The sequence below is a fragment of the Hipposideros armiger genome, unplaced genomic scaffold (assembly GCF_001890085.2).
Source record: "Hipposideros armiger isolate ML-2016 unplaced genomic scaffold, ASM189008v1 scaffold_1082, whole genome shotgun sequence".
Classification (NCBI taxonomy): Eukaryota; Metazoa; Chordata; class Mammalia; order Chiroptera; family Hipposideridae; genus Hipposideros; species Hipposideros armiger.
Genome location: NW_017732432.1, coordinates 151,420 through 174,149, shown reverse-complemented (window position 1 = coordinate 174,149; position 22,730 = coordinate 151,420). Strand labels below are relative to the sequence as shown.

Below are 22,730 nucleotides of genomic sequence, written 5' to 3'. Positions count from 1 at the left end.
TTGGTTCTGAGAGTGACTATGTGGGAACATACTTTTTAATATGAGTTTTCTGAATTGTTTCTGAGTTTTCTGGAATTGGATCTCTATTCTTGTTAGATTTAAAGACACTAATGACTATTTCAAGTAGTAAAGAAAGCACTGACAGCCCACAGTGGGATGCGGCAATGGAAATATAGAAAATATCACAATTGGATAATCATAATCAAGCAGTACAGGATGTAGGTGATCATGTATATGATACCTTTGAACATTTTTGTGAAAATAACAAATATAATGAGATTGACTGGCTGCTGTTAACATCACTGAACATAGTGAAGAAAGAGAAGGATGGGCTCAGGGGTTAAAATGCCTAGTTCACGCACCACATAAATGGCCTGAAAGCTTCTATGCCTGCCCTGAGAATGACCCTCATCTCTCATAGGCACAGGGCTGAGATCACTGAAAAACAAACCCAGATCTCATCCTGCGAGTGACTGAATTACAACACGAACTGAATTCCCAGGCTCCCAAGTTATTTGCTGTGTGTGAGGGCATTGACTGGAAAGGAATATCATCCTGTAATGTGGAATGGGGCCATGTGGGAAGACAATCACGAAGCTGGGGACACTGAGCCCCTGAATTCTGATGAGTCTTCTTTGCCAGGAGTGGCCTCTCCACCCCCCTTTGAGATTAATCCAGAGGTAGTTGTCATGCAAGACAATGCTAACTCCCCTCAGGACTGACCCCCTCCACCACTCTTTGAAATTAAACCTATAATTAGACTCAAGTACAGCAAGTGACCAAAGGTGAGATACAAAGCATGACCCATGAGAACTACTCTATACTCCAAAAGAACTACTTGAGTTTTCTAATTTATATATACAAAAATTCTGGGAATATATGTGTGAATAGATATTTAAGTTGTGGGATAACGGTGAAAGGAACATACATTTGGATCAGGCCAAATTTGTTGAGATAGGCTCTAAGCAGACATTGTGCTTTTAATGCTGCAGCTCAGGGAGTTATGGTTTAATTGGTTGGTTGATTGGTTGGTTGCTTGGTTGGTTTACAAACATATGGACTAAAAGGTGGCCCAGAGTGATTTAGCTAGAAATACCAGAACTGCCTTGGTTTACTGTAGAGGAAGGAATTCAAAGGCTTAGCAAGATTGGAATCTTAGATTTGTAATTTAAGACTCGCCCACCCTGGGAGGGTCCAGGAGATGCCTTTGTATGTCCCTCCACCCCAATCTCCCAGATTCATATGTTTAAGTTCTAACCCTCAGTAACTCCATATGTGACCTTAAATGGAGATTGGATCCTTACAGAAGTAATCAAGTGAAAAAGAGGTCATTAGGGTGGGCCCTAATCCAATAGGACATGTCCTTATAAAAGAAGAAATTTAAACACTAAAAACACTTGTAGAGGAAAGATGATGTGAAAAGACAAAAGGAGAAGATGGTGATCTACAACCAAGGAACTGGGCCTGGAGGATTCTCCCTCACAAACATTGGAGGGAACCAACCATGGCGAGAACGTGATTTCAGACTTCTAACCTCCAGGACTATCAGCCAATAAATTTTTGTTGTTTGAGCTACTCAAGTTTGTGGTGCTTTGTTATGGCAGTTCTAGAAAACTAATATACAAAGTGTCCAATAAATGCTGTTTTTATTACTGCTGTATTTTGAGAAGAGTAGAATAATAGAACACCAGTCAAATTCATTGAAAGCTTTTGTATGTGCCAGAAAAGCAACTGCCCACCCTGTTATCGTAAACTTAAGCTTAAATGTATCGCCATTACGTTCAGGAATCAGCAAGAATAGCTTCTGCTGGCTTCATAAACTGTTTGGTTGTCTACTTATCTTTTGTCACCCTCTATCTTTTCTTATTTTAGATCGGATTTGTTATCTTCTTTCTTCCCCATTACTAGTTTATCCCATTTAAACCAATTACCTCTTCCCTAAATCACACATATAAAAATACGTTGGTTAATTCCATCATTTACTTGGTCCTTCAGACAAAATTTATCATAATAAAAATGTCCATGTATTGGGCAATAACAAACACATTCAGAAGAATGACATTCAAGCACTCCTTCACGTTTTTTTTTTTTCATTCCTCACTGATGGTTTAGTGAGGATGTAATAAAGATACAGACTAAGAATCTGTACCTCAAGAAAAATGTTGTGAATTGCCTTCTTAGAACTCTTCCTTCTCCATCACTAGTTGAAACTTTGGAAAGCCACAGATCTATTTGTTAAGTGGAAATATAGGATGTTTCCTATGAGCCTCCATCCAGACAGCTTTTCAACTCAGCTCTTTTCTTGCATCCCTCTCAAATCTATCTCAGGAAGGTATTTTGCTGGCACAGTTTTCATTTCTATTTACTCTATTTGTGAACACAAAATGACTAGATCCTCATGTTTTTGAAAGTGGGTAGAGAGAGCACCATTAGAAGCCAGAAACTAGGTTTATTACGCTACAAGCTGGAATCATATCTTATAAAATGTTTTAAAGTAAAAAGTTTCTAAGAACCCTGATCCCCACCTCCAATAAATATTAAACAAGAGACTACCAATAACCACAAGATGTCCCAAGTCTTAGTGAAGTTTTGAGCTTTAATGAACTCAGAAGTACTAAGGCTACAAACTTACAAAAACATCATTTGACAAATTAATTACTTACACTGTTCTCATATTTGTCTTTACATGTGAAGAATACATTTTTAATTTTAAGTTTTTGTTTCAGTCACTCTGCAGATGCAATTTTAAAAATTAAATTAAAAATATTATTCAAGATACACAATTCTAAACAAGTGCAAAAGAAATGGAAATAAGTTTTCAATGATGTTTCGCCTACATTTGTAAGCATTTATATTTCTGGAGTTATAAAAGGCTTAAAACCTCACAAAGACTTTTGGGACAACAGATTATTAATTCACATTTTTCCCCTTTAACAAGTCTTTTTCTCAAATGCGGTTGTATAATTTTTGTTTACACAGTAAGAAAATGTTTGTTTTTCAGTATTGAATGTAGCATATCTCAGCAGAGAGATTTTGTAGTTGTCAATTATAAGACATTGTTCAGCAACTGCAGTGCATAATAAACCAATCTGTCTCTACAACACATCAAAGTGTATTTCTATTGGAATTCCTCTAACATACTCATCACCAAGCTGTAACCCTGGGACTGCACTGAATTTTTTTACACTTTATCTGTTATTATTACTGAAGGCCCAGCTTAAAACTTAGGGACAGAAAGAAAATGGGAGGTTTCTTCCATAAAGAATATTGCAAAACAGAGATCAAAGACACAATTTCACTCCTCAATCTGTGCAATCCAACTTAGTTTACAATTAAAGAATGATTTTAATTGTCAAACTTTCAAATTTTATTAAATGTTTGTGGTAATGCATCAAATGAATTCCAGACCTATATAAATACACAGGCAGCTGTTTGCAATTTACATTTTTATCAGTTTTGAAACAGCACAATGTACTTCCTGCACCTTATTTTCAGAATTTGCATTTTATCATCTTTGACTACCCAGTATACAGTATGCAGTACTTGAATATCTCATCCTTTGACTTTTCATTTTTGATTGTAAATCAGATGATGTTTGGCACTTTCCTCTTTTCTCATTTTTCTCTTCTCTCAATCTCCAGGTTTACTTGCTCCCATTTCTTCTTGGCTCTAATAAAACACACAAATTATTGCAATTATTTTCTTTTCCATCATTCTTCAGGGTACCAACATTTTGCATGTCTTTTGCTAATTATTTACCATAAATCTAAAGGCAAAACAAATAGTGAGCCATTGTTTTAATTCATAAGTTTTCAAAATGCCATTCAATCTAATCCTACTTCTTTCCGAAGCTTACTGTGTTTTGAATTGGAGGGAGGGATGGATGGATTGGAAATAACACTATATATAAAGCTGCACCATGGGGCACTCAGAATGAACAGAATAAATGTTTCATCTTAAGAGATAGGCACCTCCAGTCACATCAGTTATATCCCTATCAGAAAGGACATGTGGCCCCAAGGGAAGGCTAGCAATGAGAATGACACCTCTAATTGTCTTCAGATTCTTCCCACAATTCCCAAAGACACATTTTTCTCTCCTATTGCATTATCCTTATAGTACTCAATGACATTTTCCCAAAAGGCTCCTCTCATCCATTTATACTTCTGTGGCCTCGGTACCTAGATATTTCTTGGAGGAATAGACTAGTGGCAGTCCATCTGTCCACTGGGTAATGCTTATGTCACTTCTCTGTGCCCTAGCAGGAAGTACCAGGGAGGAAATACAAGCTAATCTTTCTCTTATTCTGGTGATGAAAACAATTGGAAAGGATAAGAGTCTAGGAGTTATGAGTTTCCCAGTCTATAGCTCAGGTAATACAAAAGCTAATTTCATTTTGTTATAATTGTAATTTTTTTTACTGTAAATCCCATGCTGCCTGATGTAGAAAACTTATCTGGTCCTTTGCATATACACTTTGTTAAATTCAGTGATTTCTTAGTTATTTCACATTTCTATTTTAATTACATTTAGATTTGATATTCTTTCTCAGGGTTTTTCTCCCTCCCCCACCTCCCTGCTGCTTATCCCAATTTCTAGGATTGGGATAGGGGAGGATGGTTGTTGCTGTGACAACTAGGAAGAGAATGTCATCTCAACAATCTTGTGCCTCAACAAGATCTGGGTCATGGGCTGAGGTGAATGGTGGTCCAGATAACATAGTCTAAGGTTTCTCAAATTTTAATGTGCCTCCTAATCACTTGGGGCTCTTGTTAAAATGCAGATTCTGATTCAGCAGGTACGAGATGGAGATTCCACATTTCTAATGAGCTCCCAGATGATGTCATTGCTGGTGGTGCTCAGGTCGTACTTCAAGTAACAAGGGTTTGATTGATAGATGATGATGGCTTCTCATCAACTCCCTAGCAGAGCAATCTGTTGAGATTCCAGCTGAGCCTTCCCCTCCAATAGGGTCCCCCCACTAAAGCATCTTTCTGATGTCATCCCCTCAGTCACTCCCAGCCAGGAGATTTTGTGTAGATCTACTGGTCCTTTCATCCAGGTGCTCATTCTGACTGGAATCTCACAGGATATATGATGTGCTCTTAAGAAACCTTCGAGTTTGGAAATCTCAAGAGGCTATCTCCAGCCCTCTCATGTTACACATGGCTGGCCCTTCCCCCAGGTTGCATTTGAGAAGTGCGATGCAGATCCTCTTTATGCTCAGATTCTTATAAACTTCAAGGGGAATTCTATCATTGATCTTTCTATGTCTGGGGTCTAGCATAGCTGGAGGTGGTGGGAGAATTGTGCCTAATAAGTGGCTCCACACTGTATCTGGCCTCTTGCTGCCACTCCATACTTTCCTCATTACTCTTCAGATTGAAAGAAAAAAGTGGTTTCAGCGGCTCACATCTCCTGTCAAAACCCCTTTCCTGTGCCATACATGGATGGTACATGTTTCATGTTCTGAAGTGAACCTTCCTCCCCCAAGTCCTTCTGCAACTCATGTTTAACTATCTGGGAGGGGTGGGGAGAAGGCTGCTGGGATACAAGAACGGTCACTGGGATGGGGCAGGGGTGGGGAGCACATCCTTCAAAACTCCAAAAAGTATCCCACCCACAAGGAAACCATGGGAGAAAAAGATGTGGCTCGACAATTTGTAGTTTTAGTCAGGATTTTCATCGACTTTTCACCTCCTTCACCCCCAAATTAAGTACAACAACATGTGAAAACCCATACGAAGTTAAGAGAAACTATAGTCAATTGAATCATGCTACAGCAAAGTTCTCTTGAAGTACAATATGTTTTGGGGAGAGATGGGGGAAAAAATAAGCAATTGACTCCAGTACATAACTACATATACAAGTCTGTATATTATGTCACAGTTGCAGTCAAAAGAGTTTAGAGAAATATTGCCTTAGAAGATCCCAGGTATTTATTTTGGAAAAGGAACCGTTTCTAGTCTGGATATGTTCTGGTTCATTCTGGGAAGCTCTTGTATCAGAGCATATGGATTCCAGATGATTCTGCAAGTTCTAGGCTACTGATTTAGGCAGGGACTCCCTATCTAGAACTTTTTCTGAAAGGTTCAGGTTTCTGAGAAGTACTGAAACCATCAATTTATCCTGTGTGGTTTTTCCAAACCCACTGAGCCAGCCCCAGGATAACTAGGAGAAGATACTAAGGTTTTTAGCAAAAGAACAAACTGAGGTCAAGTGTGCTACAAACCTCTATCCTGGTGAGGTTCCCAAGATCCCCACACCCTCCCAGAGAACAGAGCACAACAAGAGGGAGACCATAGTCTCTCTAAACTTCGTGGCCTGGAAACTTCATCTTAGAGGCCCTGACAGTCTCTACCAACCAATATTTGTCTGTGGTAGATATAGTAGGGCTTTAATACTTTGTGTCAAAATACTGTTGTATATATTTGCTTTGTAGTTCAATCAAAAATGCATCTTAACATATAATTGCTGCAACTGCTACATTTGGAGCTAAAGAGAGAAATATACCAAAAGATTCTGATAACAATAAGAATAGGTAAAAGAGAACACAATAAAACAAAGTAAAGTTAAATTGCTAGTAGACAAAGTACTACTAAACTTGGAGATCCAAAATGGCAGAGTAGATAAATGCTGTGTTTGCCTCATCCTGTGAACCCACAAAAAAAACAACTAAATTATAGAACAATCAACCTGGAGAACCATCTGAAGTCTAGCTGAACAGATGTTTTATAACCAAGGATATAAAGAAGAAGCCACATTAGGACTGGTAGGACGGGCGGAGATACAAAACGGAGCCAGCCTCAAACCTCTGTGTGCGGGAGGAAAGTTGGGAGGGATATCTTGGCCACAGAGGTTCCCCATGGAGAAGCAAGGGACTGCAAGCCCCACACCAAGCCCCACCAACCTGGAAAAGTGGTGCTGAGACGAGGAGCCCTCACAACATCTGGCCGTGAAAAATAGTGGGGATTCCAATAGTCTGGATGGGATGGGAGGCTGTGGGAAACCTAGATGTCCTCTTTAAGGGCCCAAGCAGGCACTTACCCTGGGCTCTGGTGGAGGGACAATGACTCGGAGGACCTCGGAGATGAACGGGAAGCAGACCAAGGAGTGTGGCTGCAAGTGAAGGCTGGAGGGACAGTCCTCACTGGCCCAGTGTGGGGTCCTATGCCTGTGCAGGTGGGCGCCGTCTTTCCTGTGTTGAGCCCGCCCCCACAGGCTAAATCTGAGTCTGATTGGCCTGTGAGCTCTGCTGCTCTAATCTGCTGATTCACTGAGACCCTGACTCACCCAACTTTGAACCACATGAGGCTTTATCGGCAGCTAAACCTTATGGTAGCCAGCAGGTGGCAGCAGCCCTCAACACGTCCTGGCTTTTTGTGGAGCTACCCCAGGCCCAGTACTGGTGGCAGCTGTCCTCAGTTTGCAGCGTGGCCTCTTCTATAGGCCTCCAGGTGGAGCACAGGCAGCAATCAACTGTGGATCACTTTGTAGCTACTACCAGGTAGTCCCCTGCCAGTCACAGGCAGTGGCTGACCTGGGCCTGCAACAAAGCCCCTCTCACAAGTCCCTAGGGACCAACATACTTGGAGGTTAGCTTCAGACCACAGCAGAACACCACCCAACTAGCTCAACAAGTGGCACACACAAAGGGTCATCTCAACAGGCACCAGAGCCCACTGGGGTGAATCTCTCTCCTTGGGGTAAGCCCCCCGCACAGCAGCCCATAAGCTGTGGTCATGGCCAAACTCCACAGCCAATAAGCCTAAGGGCCAATGCCACCCACTGACTTGCTAATAGCAAGCAAGGCTCAACTGTAACTAACAGGAGGGCACACACAACTCACACAAGGGACACTCCTGGAACACCCAGTGCAGGTGATCAGGGAGACTGGGCCACTGGGCCCCACAGGACCCCTATTACATAAAGCTACCCAGAAAGGCTGGGAGACTTAACAGCTCTACCTAATAAAACGAACTCAGGGAGGCAGCCAAAATGAGGAAACAAAGAAATATGTCCCGAATGAAAGAACAGGAGGAAACTCCAGAAAAAGAACTAAACAAAACAGAGGAAAGCAACGTACCAGATATGGAGTTCAAAACAATGGTTATAAAGATACTCAATGAACTTAGAACTTCAACAAAGAGATAGCAAGCATAAAAAAAGACACAGAAATCATAAAAAAGAACCATTCAGAAATGAAGAAAATAACTGAAATGAAGAATGTGCTATGGGCCAGCCAAGTGGCTCAGTTGGTTAAGAGTTAGCTTAAGAGCATGAGCTCTGAGCAAGAGGGCCGCCAGTTTGATTCCCACATGGGCCAGTGACGCTGCACCCAAGCTGAGCTACCACTGAGCTGCCAACAGGTGGCAGGATGGCTTAGTTGGTGAGAGCACATGCTTCTAACAACAAGACTTCCTGTTTGATGGTGGGCTACACCCACCTGCAACTAAGACTGAACTCGGCACTTTGAGCTGAGCTGCCACCCAGATGGCTCAGTGGATAAAGCATGCGCTCTTAACAACAAGGCTGCTGGTTCGAGTCCCTCATGGGATGGTGGCTATGCCCAATTGCAACTAAGACTGAACATATCACATTGAGCTTAGAGGCCACAAGCTGCTGATGCGCAGCCAGGTGGTGACTGGTACTCTCCACAACTAAGAGCAACAACTTGGCTGGTCCCCGTCCCCAATACCCCAATTGAAAAATAAATAAATAAAAAGAATGTGCTAGAAGGAATCACCAGCAGTCTACATGAAGCAGAGGATTGAATCAGTGATTTGGAAGAAAGGTAGCAGAAAACATCCCATTGGAACAGCAAAAGAAAAAAAGACTTAAAAAAATTAGGATAGATTAAGAGATCTCTGGGACAGCATCAAGCGTAACAACATTCACATCATAGGGGTACCAGGAGAAGAGAGAAAGCAAAGGATTGAAAACCTATTTGAAGAAATAATGACTGAAAATTTTCCTAACCTGGTAAAGGAAACAGACATACAAGACCAGGAAAGTGAAGAGGGTCCCAAACAAGATTAACCCAAACAGGCCCACACCTAGACACATTATAATTAAAATAGCAAAGGTTAAAGACAAAGAGAGAATCCTAAAATCAGAAAAAGAAAGGCAACCAGTACCTTAAAAGGGAGCATCCTTAAGATTGTCAGCTGATTTCTCAAGAGAAACTTTACAGGCCAGAAGGAATTGGCAAAAAATATTCAAAGTGATGAAAAGCAAGGATCTACAACCAAGACTACTCTACCCAACAAAGCTATCATTTAAAATCAAAGGACAGATAAAGAGCTTCCCAGACAAGAAAAAGCTAAGGGAGTTCATCACCACCAAACCACTATTACAAAGAATGTTAGAGAGACTTCATATATATAATATGAATAATAAAATGGCAATAACTATGTATCTATCAACAATTACTTTCAAGGTAATACTTTCAAGGTAAATGAATTAAATGCTCCAATCAAAACAAAGGGTGGCTGAATGGATAAGAAAACAAAACCCTTACATATGCTGCCTGCAAGAGACTCACTTCAGATTGAAAGACACAAACAGACTGAAAGTAAAGGGATGAAAAAAAGTTATTTCATGAAGATGAAAATGAAAATGGAAAAATAAAAAAAGTACAAGTTGGGGTAACAATACTTATACCAGACAAAATAGACTTTACAACAAAGGCTATAGTAAGAGACAAAGAAGAACCCAGTAATCCCACTTTTGGGTATTTATTTGAAGAAACCCAAAATGCTAATTCCAGGGGACGTGTGCATCCATATGTTCATTGCAGCATTGTTTACAATGGCCAAGATGTGGAGGCAGCCTGGGTGTCCATAGATGGATGAAAGGATAAAGAGGAGGCAGTACATATATACAGTGGAATATTGCTTGGCCGTGAACCTGAGGGAATGGCTTCTTGCCATCTGTAGTGGCAGGGATGGACCTGGAGGGTACTGTGCTGAGAGCAGTATGTCATAGAAAGATAGATGCAATGTGATTTCACTTATATGTGGAATCTAAAGAACAAAATAAACAAAGAAACAAAACAGAAACATACTCATAGATATAGAGGACATTTTGATGGCTTCCAGATGGGAGGGGGTTGAGGGAGTGGGTGAAAAAAGGGGAAGGGATTAAGAAGTACAAATTGTTTGTTACAAGGTAGTCATGGGGATGTAGGGTATAGTATAAGGAATAAACTCAATAATATTGTAATAACTATGTATGGTGTCAGATGGGTACTAGATATATCAGGGTGATACATGGGAGGGAGTTTGGGGGACAGGGTGAAAAAGGTGAAGGGATGAACAAGTACAAATTAGTAGTTACAAATAGTCATGGGGATGTAAAGTACAGCATAGGGAATATAGCTAATAATATAGTAATAAGTATATATAGTGCCAGGTGGGTACTAGACTAATCAGGGGAATCACTTCTTAAATTATATAAATGTCTATCCACTGTACTGTACACTTCACATTAATATAAAATAATGTTGAATGTCAACTGTAATTGAAAAATTAAAATGGGGGGGAAGGTAAAGGGGAATAAAAGGTTCAAATTTCCAGGTATAAAACAAGTAAGTCAATGGGGACGTAATGTACAGCATAGAGAATATAGTCACTAATATTGTGACAGTAATGGTATGGTGTCAGATAGTTGCCAGACTTATCATGGAGATCACTTCTTCAGGCATATAAAATGTTGAACAATTATGATGTACACCTGAAACTGATATAATGTTGCATGTTAGCGATACTTTTAATAAATTTTTTTTTAAAAATAGATCTACTAAACTCCAAGTAATTATGTTCACTTATATCATGAAAATTTTCTAAATTTTCTAAAATATGTTCCTTGGGCTTAAAAACTTGTCATTCAGTTTTAGAATTGTATGATACATTAAGATCACTAATAAATATTTACCTATATATAACTTTTCAGTTTTTGAATATGTTTTTGAAAAAGGAATTCTTTTTCGCCAGGCTGAACCATTATATGACGTTGACATATATTTATCTGGGAAAAAAAGAAGATTGAAATTAAATATTGTATAACTTTAAAATCATATTCCAGGAGTTTTCAAAGTTATAAACATCGCAAGGTGAATTTATTCTCTAAGTAATTCATTTTACCATTTCAAAGCTAAGGGATCAGGAACACAAGTGAATTTATTAAGACTATTTAAGTTATCAACGAATAGGGTTACACATCTCTTCATTGGCTGTTAATGTCCTCAAATAAGGCTCTCTTCCATGACACTCAGCTAGAGGAAGGTATGGTTTCTAGATGTGATCAAAATATTTAATTGCCTTGCTTTACAATGATTTTACATATAATTCTGCTAATATTTGTAGAGTTAGAAGAAAAGAAAGGGAGGAAGGAAGAAAGGAAGGGAGGGAGGAATGAAGGGAGGAAGGAAAGAAGGGAAGAAGGGAAGAAGGGAGGGAGGGATGGAGGGAGGGAGGAAGGGAGGGAGGCAGTAAGGGAGGGAGGGAGGGAAGGAAGGAAGGAGACCTAGGAGGTACATTCCTGTTCCCTTTTCCTTTCACGAAGTGACTCCCATGATGGCAGTGACTGCCCTGCTGTAATGAACTCACTGTCCCAGGAAACCAAAGCATTTATATACTGAGTTCCTCTAACAGCTCTATATTTGAACTATTATCTAACAATGTTGTATTTGTGTTTTCAAGTATAATATTACTATGCAGCTGTGATTCTCAAAGCCTGGTCCATAACAATACTAAAAATTTATTTGCTGTTTTCACTGTGCTAACATTTTCACTAATAATGCAAAAGCAATAATAAGTGTAACCACAACCACCTTAACACAAATGTAGACAATGGCACCAAACTATTCTGGTAGTCATTGTATTGTGCACAGCCATCTACTCATAGTAAAATAATAATGAAATTAATAATAAAATAATAATAGTAAGAAATAAAACTAAAAGCCAATTTCAGGGCCAGCCGAGTGGCGCTTTGGTTAGGAGTTGGCTTGGGATGCCAGCTCTGAGCAGCAGGGTCCCGGTTCGGATCCCACATGAGGGCCAGTGACGCTGCACCCTCTACAGCTAAGATGGTGAACAACAGCTCAACCCGGAGCTGGACTGCCGTGAGTCGCCGGCAATGGCGTAGGCTGCAGTGGGGCTGGCTGGCAGCAGGTGTGAGCTACTGTGAGCTGCCATAAGCAGCCGTTCAATGGCCGGCGAGTGACTGCCTCACCCTGGAAGAGCGCAATGATAATACCAACATGGGCTAGTGAAGCAATATCCTCCACAACTAGACTGAAGAACAAAAGGACAGCAACTTGTCTGTTCCCCTTCCCCGATTCTCCCCATTAAATCTTTAAAAAACAAAAAAAGTCAATTTCACCTAAGAATCTCCTTATTTTTATATATAAATTCATACATCATTCTATTCAAAAACAAATAGAAGAAAAACATTTTAAATAAAGCTAACTTCTATTTGAATTATAAAAGAAAGGACATAAAAGAGACACAGTTTTTACTTAAGTTTTACAAAGTACACAACATTCAGTACCCCACTAACTAGACTGTGAATGAATATAAACATGAAACGACAGGGATTGAGTGGCGTTTTGTTAAGTGAGAAATGTGAAACCCACCTTCAAAAGAGCAAAATTCGTGAGACAGGAAGAAAATGAGATTTGATTCCCTCCTCCCTTGTGGCCTTGTACTTCCTGACATATACTATGATTTTGGCTATTACACGCTGAAATGAGTTAGAAGCAATCTTTCCATGGTGGGAGAGATGAGCGGTTGTCAAAAATATTTCAGTTAACCCGCAAACTAACCTTTTCAGAAAGGAACCATGAAGGTCTAAAGAAAAGCCAAGGCATTCGCTTGAAAGTGATAATTGAACAATGCAGTTAGTGGAACAAGAAAATGTCGACTACTTGAAAATAATCCTCAAGAGTGAAATAAAGCTATCGAGGGGGAACAAAGTGCAGCGCTCTGAAGAAAAGCTCTAGGGAGGTTCAATGTCAAGTCATCTGCGCCAACATGTTTTCCTCCATATCCTTTAAATCATGTGCACGATTTCACATGGAAGAAATGCTCTCACAGGTTTTCTAAGGTAGTGGTGATGGCTTGGAAAAGGAAGAGGGGAGCAGGCAGCAATGAAGATGAGTTGGGGCATTAGGAAATTCCATGAGAATGCAAACCACAGACATGAGTGAACCATATAAGTAAGGAGCTTCACCTGGACAGAGGTGGAGTTTGGGTTCCTTGTGAACGTGGACCTGATTGGAGAACCCATTTGTGGGCCTGCTACGGTGAGGTGCATTTAATGAGACAGTCTTGACAGCTTCGCTCTGAACACGGATAGAAGATGCATTTTCAGCATTTCTGGTTTTATTGTTGCGATGGTAACTCATTTTACTTTTAGGATTTGGGGCCTGTACTGCTATAAAAGAAAGGAGAAAAGGAGGGATAAAACGAGCTGGTTTCATACTCTAAATAACATACTGTACTTTAAGTGTTTCATAGCACAGTCGAAGACAATGCAAGCTAAAAGAACTAAGTTTATTGGAGTTGAGTTGATATCTAAAATAACATATTACACAATGGTGATTTGTTTTTCAGGTATAAAATGTTATTTGATATTTAATCTCTTTTCAAGTTATAATTTAGGAATATCAAATATATAGACACCATACCTCTCCGCATTCCTGGGCTGGGAAAGTTCTTCGGTTCATCATAAATCCATTTTCTTTTTTTCATGCCTTTAAAATGAGGCTTCCTCACTGGCTGGACATTATTCACTTAGAGGAGATACAAATTGTTACAGTTTTTTAAAGAGATGCTTGCATCTGAAAATTACTGTATTGATAATTACATATCTGTGCATTCACATGTCAAGTAAGAGAAAAAATAAATTCAACACCCTAATACTTTAATTTCTAGAACAAAGGGTGATTTATTTTTAACTACCAAAAAAAGAAATCTATCTTGAAAATAGATGAGAAAACTTTCTATAAGTAGCATTCCTCAGAGAAAAATGCTTTTCTTCAAAGGAACGTGTAGATTCACTTAAAAGAACATAAAATTACATTCCAAATATAATTATGTCTATCTCTCATTACAATGTTACTTTATGTAGTTTTAGAATTATTTTGAACGTAAATCTTTTTGTACATTTTTACCCAAAACTACTACTACTTAAGAAGTTGGATTAACGTAAAATACTTTCAGTGACTTTTCCTTAACCTTTTAAGATCTTAACAAGCTTTGTGTACAGATAGTTTGGTGAAACAAGACTGAATAATCAGAATCTGTAAGTGCTAACATCACTAAATTATTCACTTTTTACTTGCATGTTTTTTCATCAAAAATGTTATATGCATACTCAGTTTTCCAGGAATTTTTAAGATACATTTCTCCAGAGAATCTTTAAACAATTTCGTATAGAGGGGCATTTTTTGTTATTTCTCTGTGCAGAGATCCTGAACATGCACAACTAATGTGCAGAGAAAATGAACCGGATATGCACTATGTAGGTTACATTCGCTGTCTATCATAGCTCTCAGCGTAAGCATCAGGGCTTCAAAGAAATTGATTACTGCCTCCTCTCCAAACAAGATGCTCCACCCTTACTCTCAAGCTACCACTCCTCGGATTTGGAAATCTTATTTTTAACAAGTGCCACTAAACTGAGCTTCTTGGGGGTAAACCATCATAGTTCCCTTAGTGCTTAGCTGGGATCCAAGAATATTATATGGGTTCAATAAATAAAATAAGGGAAAGGAGGATGAAGAGAAATGGAGAGAAAGATTCACAAGTCTTCATGCATCAAGAAAAGTAGCTCAAAGTACTAAATGGAGAGGAGAAGTCAAATCAAGAAAAAATCCAAAACATAATAAAAACACATCAATGTATTCCAATATGGGTTAAATTAAAATGCAATACTAATGAATCTTTTGAGAAGGCAGTATGTTCTTAATTTTAATACCTCAATTAAAATAGTGGGAAAATATGTTATTTACTAGGACCTACATCACAATTCATTGCCAGAGTTAGTAGAAAAATATTGTCTTTAATTCTTAATCCTGAATAACTTTTAAACCATCTTTTTTCTTCTAAAAAAATTATATTTCAAATAAGCAAAACAAATCCATGATAAGATAAATATTTCTAAGGCCCAAAAGAGATAGAGCTCTCACTTGAAGAGGGGTCCTCTCTGCACTTCATACTGATATTCTCAGTAGCATTTAATACATGCGCTGTAGGTACTAGTCGGGTAGTAAGGGAACGCTTTGGATGAGGGCTGTCCTTGTTATCTTTTAAAGCAAATTAAGAAAATAAAATGTCAGTATTAATTAATAAAAGAAGTGTCTCAGTTGGTATTTCACTTTTCAAACATTCTATGATGGGCATACCTCTTTACAATATATGTATGTGTATTACTTTTTAGAACGCATTACTGAAATGCCCTAATGATTGCACTGAGTCCCCAAATTTTGTTACTAACAAAACATGAAAAATCCAGAAATATAGCCTTGTCTTCAATATGTAAGTTATACATATTTGGCAATATCTTTAATAACTCCATATACAATAATTAAAAGATTATCAATTTTACATCAAATGTGCCAATTTAAATTGAGGTTCCAAAAATAGTTTAAATGTAACAACTTTCATTTGTTCTATGCTTTAGAGCAGGGCTGCTCAACAGAGCTTTCTACAATGATGAAAACAATTTAACTCTGTGTTGTCTGAAATGATAGCCGCTGGTCACATGTAGATATTGAACACCTGAGATATGGCTAGTGCAACTGAAGAGTTGAATTTTTTGTTTTATTAAATTTTAATTAACGTAAATTTAAACAGCCACATGTGGATGGTGGGTACTGTTATTAGTGTAGCTTTAGTTTTTGTTTTAATTTTATTTTTTGATGGCTTGGGCAGAAGGTTTCCATCTCTAAGTGAGAGAGAGAGAAGAAAGATTTACATATAATTTTCCATTAGAATCTTTTAGTTTCCTTACCAGTGCCTTTTCCTATTCTTAAGAACATTTATTCATGGGAAAACAGTAGTTTAAATTGGTTAATATTGGATGGAGGCTATGTGATGCCCTCTAATGACAGGACAGCTGTACTTTTAGTCTGTAATTAAGAGAGCCGCCCAGCAGAGAGGTACCAGTTGGGGGATTCTAAGCAGCATAAAACTATAGAGGGTGTATTTTATTAGCATAGCTCTGGATTATTCACTGGTGATAGTAATAATTATTAAATGTGAAGTCATCATGAGATTAAAACTCTTCACAGTGTTCACAAGGCTTTCTAAGAAAATTCAATCATATGTGTACTGAGTATTTGAAGTTGGAAAAAGAAACTGAAAATGACTTGATATTACTATGTAAGAAAACCAATAACTTTAGAGCTAGCAAGACTCCTAGTAATGGTATAGCCCAACAGACTAATTTTTCAGGCTAATTAGGTAAGGTCTCATGGTCAATCAATTAGGGATGTAGCCAGGCTGGAATCTTAGGGCTTTTGACTTTATTTATTACTTTGCCTATTGCATCAATTACCTTGCCCATTACAATCAAGCTTTATGCTTAATGTATCGATCCAAATTAAAGATTGATTAAAATCATAAATGGTCTATTACCTTTAGTACTTGAATATTTTGACATGGTGATTTCTTTTTCTTCAGTTAAAGGTTGATTTTCATCTACTTCAAGAAATATGATCCTCTGTGGAACGTAACAATCACCTCCTATAAAAATACTTTAGTGTCAATGGCATTGATGGCAGAAAGTTGTACAACTATCTTTTAATACAGGGTTACCCTCCTCTACAATATCCCTTTTGTCCACTTTTGTTTAAATACTTTCCAGTGATACCATCCCCATCTCAATATATATCATATATATTTAGATTAATACATGTGCATATATATGAATATGAATATACAGTATGTATACACTTACATATTGATAAGCAAGAAAATTTACAGTCAACACAACTAATTTTCCTTTAACTTATAACAATGTTTGCTTCCACTCTTTACCACCATTTAGAGATATTCAATGTAAATATAATTTATCTTTCATATAATATCTTCAGATATATGAAAGTAGTTTTTATGTTCCTTAAAGGTCTTCTATACTCGACAGCTGCATTAAATATTATTTATGTAACTTAATTTCCAGATGCTTTACCACACAAGTCACTTAACATAAAAGAATTGTTTCAGGTAACCTTTATTAAAGGTGACATCCAAATGTAGACTGCCCTGTATAGAAATCAGTGAAACTAGTATAATAATATTTGACATTTATGGAGCATTATTCTATATGTCAGACACTCTGCTGAGTACTCTAAATGACTTACCACATTTAATTATCTTCCTGTACTACTCTTAATAAGTCAATATGAGTTTACCTTAGTTATTTGTTAGCTAAACACATTACTGAATCATTTTGAAAGCTTGTGGCTAAAAACATTTATTTTTTTCCTCATAATCTATATCACGTAAGGACTTTGCCAACTTGAAGAATATCTAACATTGTCTTGATCTTAAATGAAGACTTTGTTTATCCCAGGTTGAGTTTATTTACCTTATTAAATTTGGTTTATTGTTCCAGCATATTAACTTCCAGTCACCTGTAAATTTTGTAAACATTTCTCCATCCATCCAGTCATTTAATTGTTTAAACATAAAGTCATTTATTCTACAAATACTTACAGAGCGCACATTAATTGCCAGACATTCTACTACAGGGATTCACCTATGGCAAGTGATTATATATACTTCCTGGCCTTAAAGAGTTTACCCAAAGCCATTAACAAAAATGTCAAAAAGATTTTGACAAAACAAAATTAGTTATGAGAGAAAATTCAGACTCACTTATTATATGATGATATATACTGAATCAACCACTAATGAAATAACTCACCTCCATTTTCAAAAGCAGCAATGTCAGTCCTTGGTTTCCCATCCAATGATGCTTTCATCTCCCCCTGCTTTTCAGAAAGGCTGAATTTTGTTGGAACTGTAACACCATCTCCTAGAAATAAAAAATAAAAATAAAAATCATTCTAGGAACCATTAAGTACTTAACAAAAGTTTATGACAGAGTTCATGATGATAATAAAAAGCCTAAAAGTTAATGCAAGTATTGTTTATAGTGATATGATGAATAATAAATTTATAAATACTTGAATTTTAAGCAAATTTTATAATTACCAGGAAAGCATCAAACATTTATTTTCCTATGTGGATAATTTATAAAAAGGCAATTTAAAATTTAAGCAATCTAACACTATCACGAGGATATAACATATTTAGCTTATTTAATTTTTATATAATTAATTTTGTAATGTTTATTTGTTTATATATATTTACTATGGACAAATTGAGTAAAAAAGTATTAAAGTCTACTATTGGCTTAAACATGCTAATCATACAGTGATAAATAATTCTCACAATTTTCCTTACACATCTCTAATTTTCTTCTAAAATAACTTTAAAAGCAGGATAAAAGAAATGTGACAATCTAATGAAACACATGATTCAGGATTGGATTTTAAACCAGGAGAAAAACTTCATTTTGCTATAAAGGAATTGATGGCACAATTGGTGAAATTTGTAAAAAAGAAAAAGAAAAGTCTATAAATAATATAATACTGTGTCCGTGACAATTTCCTGATTTTGATATTTATACTACAGTTATGTAAGATTTATGTAGGGGCAGCATGACTGAACCTTACTCTCAAACAGTTCAAAAGTAATAACAACACTGTGTATATTTAGAGAGAAAGAGAAAAATCACATGTGTAAAATGCTAAGAGGTGGGAAATCTGAATAAAGGGTGCTCATGAATTGACTGAAATTATTTAAAAATAAAAAGCTTTAAAAACCATAATATAAAGCAAAATTGCATATAATTGTCTTTATAATCTACCATTTGCAATATTCATTGTTAACTTGTTTGCTTTGTTTTTGGTTTGTTGTTGTTCTGGGTTTTTTTGTTGTTGTGATGGTGTGTTTGTATGTAATGTGGGCCATGCTGTCCTTCCCTAGATGGCTCCCACCTATCAGCCAGTTCTTTCTGATTGTTCTACTATCCAATGGTATGTTCCTGGGATCTCCCACCATATGTTTCAATGGTTTGCCACATATGCACTTGCAAAGCAGGTAGTTTATTCTTTATCCTATTATGCTCATTGTGATCCTGGGAGATTTTTTTTTTTAAGGGTTAGGAAGGGATCCCAATCTCTCCCACCATGACAAAACTTGTCTTTCAGCTCATCCTAGGGGCAAGAAAACTATATGAACTTACGGCATCCATGGATTTTTCTGAGTTCCTGGTTTTATATCCAGAAAACAATGTTCTTATTTTGCCTTCAAGGGAAAAATTGTTCACCAAGAGCAAAATCAGATTCACCGAAATATAAGATCCATGAAAGGCACAGTCTTGGATTCCCCACCTGCGTTGCCCCCGAAATTGCCTGAAACACGGAAGGCACTCATTCGATAAGCAAATGTGCCCTTGTTCTGCCACTAACATCATTCTGTGACCTATCTGGTGTCCTTCTAGGGTTACACTGTCCTTTTTACTCATAAAGACAAATCTACACCCATTTCACAGGGAGATTTATTTTCACAGACAAAACAGTAAAATCCAATTATTTACAGAATGACTGCCAGGGGTGTGTAGTGTCACCACGTGTTTATGAAGTCTATTCATTTTGTGGCTCCTCTGGGAAAGCATGATTATATTAATAACAGCTTTTCATCTGATAAAAGCACTTCTTCTCACTGTCAATTCTGATGTGGTATTTATCATTTAACTCTAGAGTACATCTTACAAAATTCACAGACTATCACATCAAGTATCTCTTGTGCATCAGCTTGAAATGCTGCCTTTTAATTCCTTACCTTCTTGCAATTCCCTGCCATTTTCCAAAGACTTTTCTAACTCCTTTTCTTCTGCAGTGTCTATGCTTTTTGATGATGAAGTATCTGTAGGAGTATGAAACCTGTAGTATTCACCTAATCTCCCAGAAGAGAAGTAATGGTTAGTATATTTGTCACATTGAGGATTAAAAAGCCCACAAATATCTGATTGCTTACCAGATTTATAACACATCTCCCTTATTGCTCTTTTTTCTTCAATTTCTTCAGGAGTCTTTGTCCATAAACCAGAAGCATCTGTAGGATATATATTTTTTATTAAATTGCCCCAAAGCCAAATAATCTGAAAACTTATAAACCAGAATAAAAAATCCCAAACATTGTTCTCATGGGTGGATTACTATTTTTATTTTATTTTTTAAATCCATAATTTGCAACCTGGCAAATGTTTCTAATTGCTATATTTCACATATTAGAAAGAATGAGTCAAGAGAAAAGAAATGACTAATTATACATTAGGTGTCTTGAGAAGCTGGAGATCTAAATTCACACATTGCACTCACAGTGTTGGAGAGGGAAAGTGCAGGAATGCGAGATGTGGAGCTAAAGCAGACAAAAACAGGACCCTGAGGACCGAAGCGATGGTGGCCTGGACCCCACAGGAGGTCACATTCCAGGGCAAACAGAGTGAGGGTCAGTTTTCTGCATGCTTATTTTGTTTGTACATACTTATTGGCATGTACTAGGCATGAATAGAATAGACTAGGATGAAAAAGAACAGGTTCTAATCTTGTTTATACTTTTGCAAAGGTTGGTTGGGATAACGCAGCTGATGGGGCTTTACAAATTATAAACTACTCTATGGATCTCTGTAATTTAAAGGATTAAATATGAGACAGATATTGTAATCATGTAATCAACAGATGGACACACATGTATATCAATGTTAAGTTATATATAAATAACTTATTAGTATGCCTATGAGCAACTGTACATATTTAAACATGAGATCTGTCTCTCAGTCACCAAACAACAAAAACCTTCTGATCCAAATGATAAGCATGTGTAGATATAGAACAAATAAGAACATAATGAATTTAATACACTTAATTGAAAGCTATTTTCTCTTCAAATCTGTCTTACATATTACGTTATAAACCTCTAATAATTAAACAATTATTTAGAAAATATTATGAGATTTTCGAATGCTCATTTTAAATCTGAGAAAAAGTTTACTAACCATCTTGCTCGTCTCCTTCCTCTTCTTCTTCCTCAAAGTTTGTTTGTAACACTAAAGGATGGTGAATGGGTTGTGATATATTCTCCTGGGTTTTCAGAGGTTCCTGACTCTGGATCAGGGGTGGAGTTTCTTCCTGAGTTTCTTTCTGTTGTGCAATATCTACAGAGAAATGCAACACTTCAGTCTTATCAAAGTATTCAATGATTAACCATTGCCTGCCTAATTAACTGTATACTTTGTTAAAGGGTGTCTCTTCTTATTTCTGGAAAGGTTATTAAACTAACAAAATATCAATATTTTGCCTGTAAGGGTGGAAAATATACTAATAGTTCATAGACTTTAAATAGTAATTATAACCATGACTTTATATATAACCATGACTTTATATATCACACTTTTGGTGTAAATGCAAAGTGATCACAAACATTACTATAGTCTTACATTAGATCTGTGGGATAAGAATATAACTTATCACATTATGACAAATTAACAAAGTCAAACTCATATAAGGCATAGCTTATAATGGCAGAGTATGTGTGTCCAAAGAGGAAAATATCCAATGGTTCTAGCGTTCTGTGGCTGGAGGTGATTAATTGGAAGTGAGAATAATGATACTTTCAGATTTATCTATAGGTTACACAGTAGTTTCAACTGGCCAAAGCTCTAGGTCATATTTATATGTTCTGTAACCTTCAAAACTAATCAGCTAATAATAGAAATGGCTAGTGAACACAAGTATCTTCTATCATTCCTAATTTGACTCCTTTTGCTTTCTAAACCAATAGTTATCTAATCTGGCTAATTATCACAATCAGCTAAAGCAATTTTTCAAAACATCGCTTGGGTCTTTGCTTTCTGAACTTCTGAATTAGCAGGTCTGGATTAAAGCCTTGGAATGTGATACAATGCTTTAAATGTCTCAGGTTTATAAAATCAGCCCAGTTTGGAGACCACTGCCCCAAAACAACAATCATCTATCTAACTGGGGTCCTGGGTCATGGATATGCCATTCCAATACTTTGAAAGCAATCAATCCTATTCCCCATCCTCAATTTCCACATCTTTATTCCCCTAAAATTGGTTTGTCTAAGAATAGGCCTGAATTCACAACAGTCTTTCTCCACTTTATAACATGAAGGTCTACCCTTCACTCATGACAAAATTTACTATAGCACTTTGCCCAAAGAGAAATCCTGCTTTACTGATTAATCAGACCATGATGAACAAACACACAAGGCTTTCTCTATTACATTGATTTGTACACATTTCAATCAGGAGAAAATCACAGTGTAGTAGGCAGAATAATGCCCTCCACCCCAGGATATCCATAACCTATGTATTAGATTATATGGGAAAGAGGAATTAAGACTGCAGATGGAATTAAGACTGCTAATCAGCTGACCTTAAAATTGGCATATTATCCTGGATTATTTTGGTGGGCACAAAGTAATCACAAGGGTCTGTAAAAGTGAGAGACAGATAGGCCAGACGAGTGGCACGTTGGTTAAGAGCTGGCTTGGGACGCCAGAGGGCTCTGGTTCGGATCCCACATATGAGGGCCAGTGACACTGCCCTCCACAGCTAAGATGCTGAAC

General features: G+C 37.2%; 1 protein-coding gene across 7 annotated transcripts in view; it reads right to left on the bottom strand.

The window, feature by feature from the left end:
* Positions 1-2,160: 2,160 nt before the first annotated feature.
* The window catches only part of ZC3H11D (zinc finger CCCH-type containing 11D), a 44,870-nt gene continuing 24,300 nt past the window's right edge, over positions 2,161-22,730 (bottom strand). For 5 of the 7 annotated variants that reach the window (XM_019632119.1, XM_019632124.1, XM_019632118.1 and 2 more), the window contains 9 exons: positions 21,136-21,294; positions 20,115-20,192; positions 19,920-20,033; positions 17,935-18,045; positions 16,644-16,751; positions 13,691-13,795; positions 13,234-13,437; positions 10,936-11,028; positions 2,161-3,669 (listed from right to left, as the gene is read on the bottom strand). In XM_019632119.1, the coding sequence (XP_019487664.1) occupies positions 3,644-3,669; positions 10,936-11,028; positions 13,234-13,437; positions 13,691-13,795; positions 16,644-16,751; positions 17,935-18,045; positions 19,920-20,033; positions 20,115-20,192; positions 21,136-21,294 (998 nt within the window). In that variant the 3' untranslated portion in view covers positions 2,161-3,643. The remainder of the gene's footprint in view (positions 3,670-10,935; positions 11,029-13,233; positions 13,438-13,690; positions 13,796-16,643; positions 16,752-17,934; positions 18,046-19,919; positions 20,034-20,114; positions 20,193-21,135; positions 21,295-22,730) is intronic. The other 2 variants (XM_019632122.1, XM_019632123.1) reach the window with 2 other exon arrangements.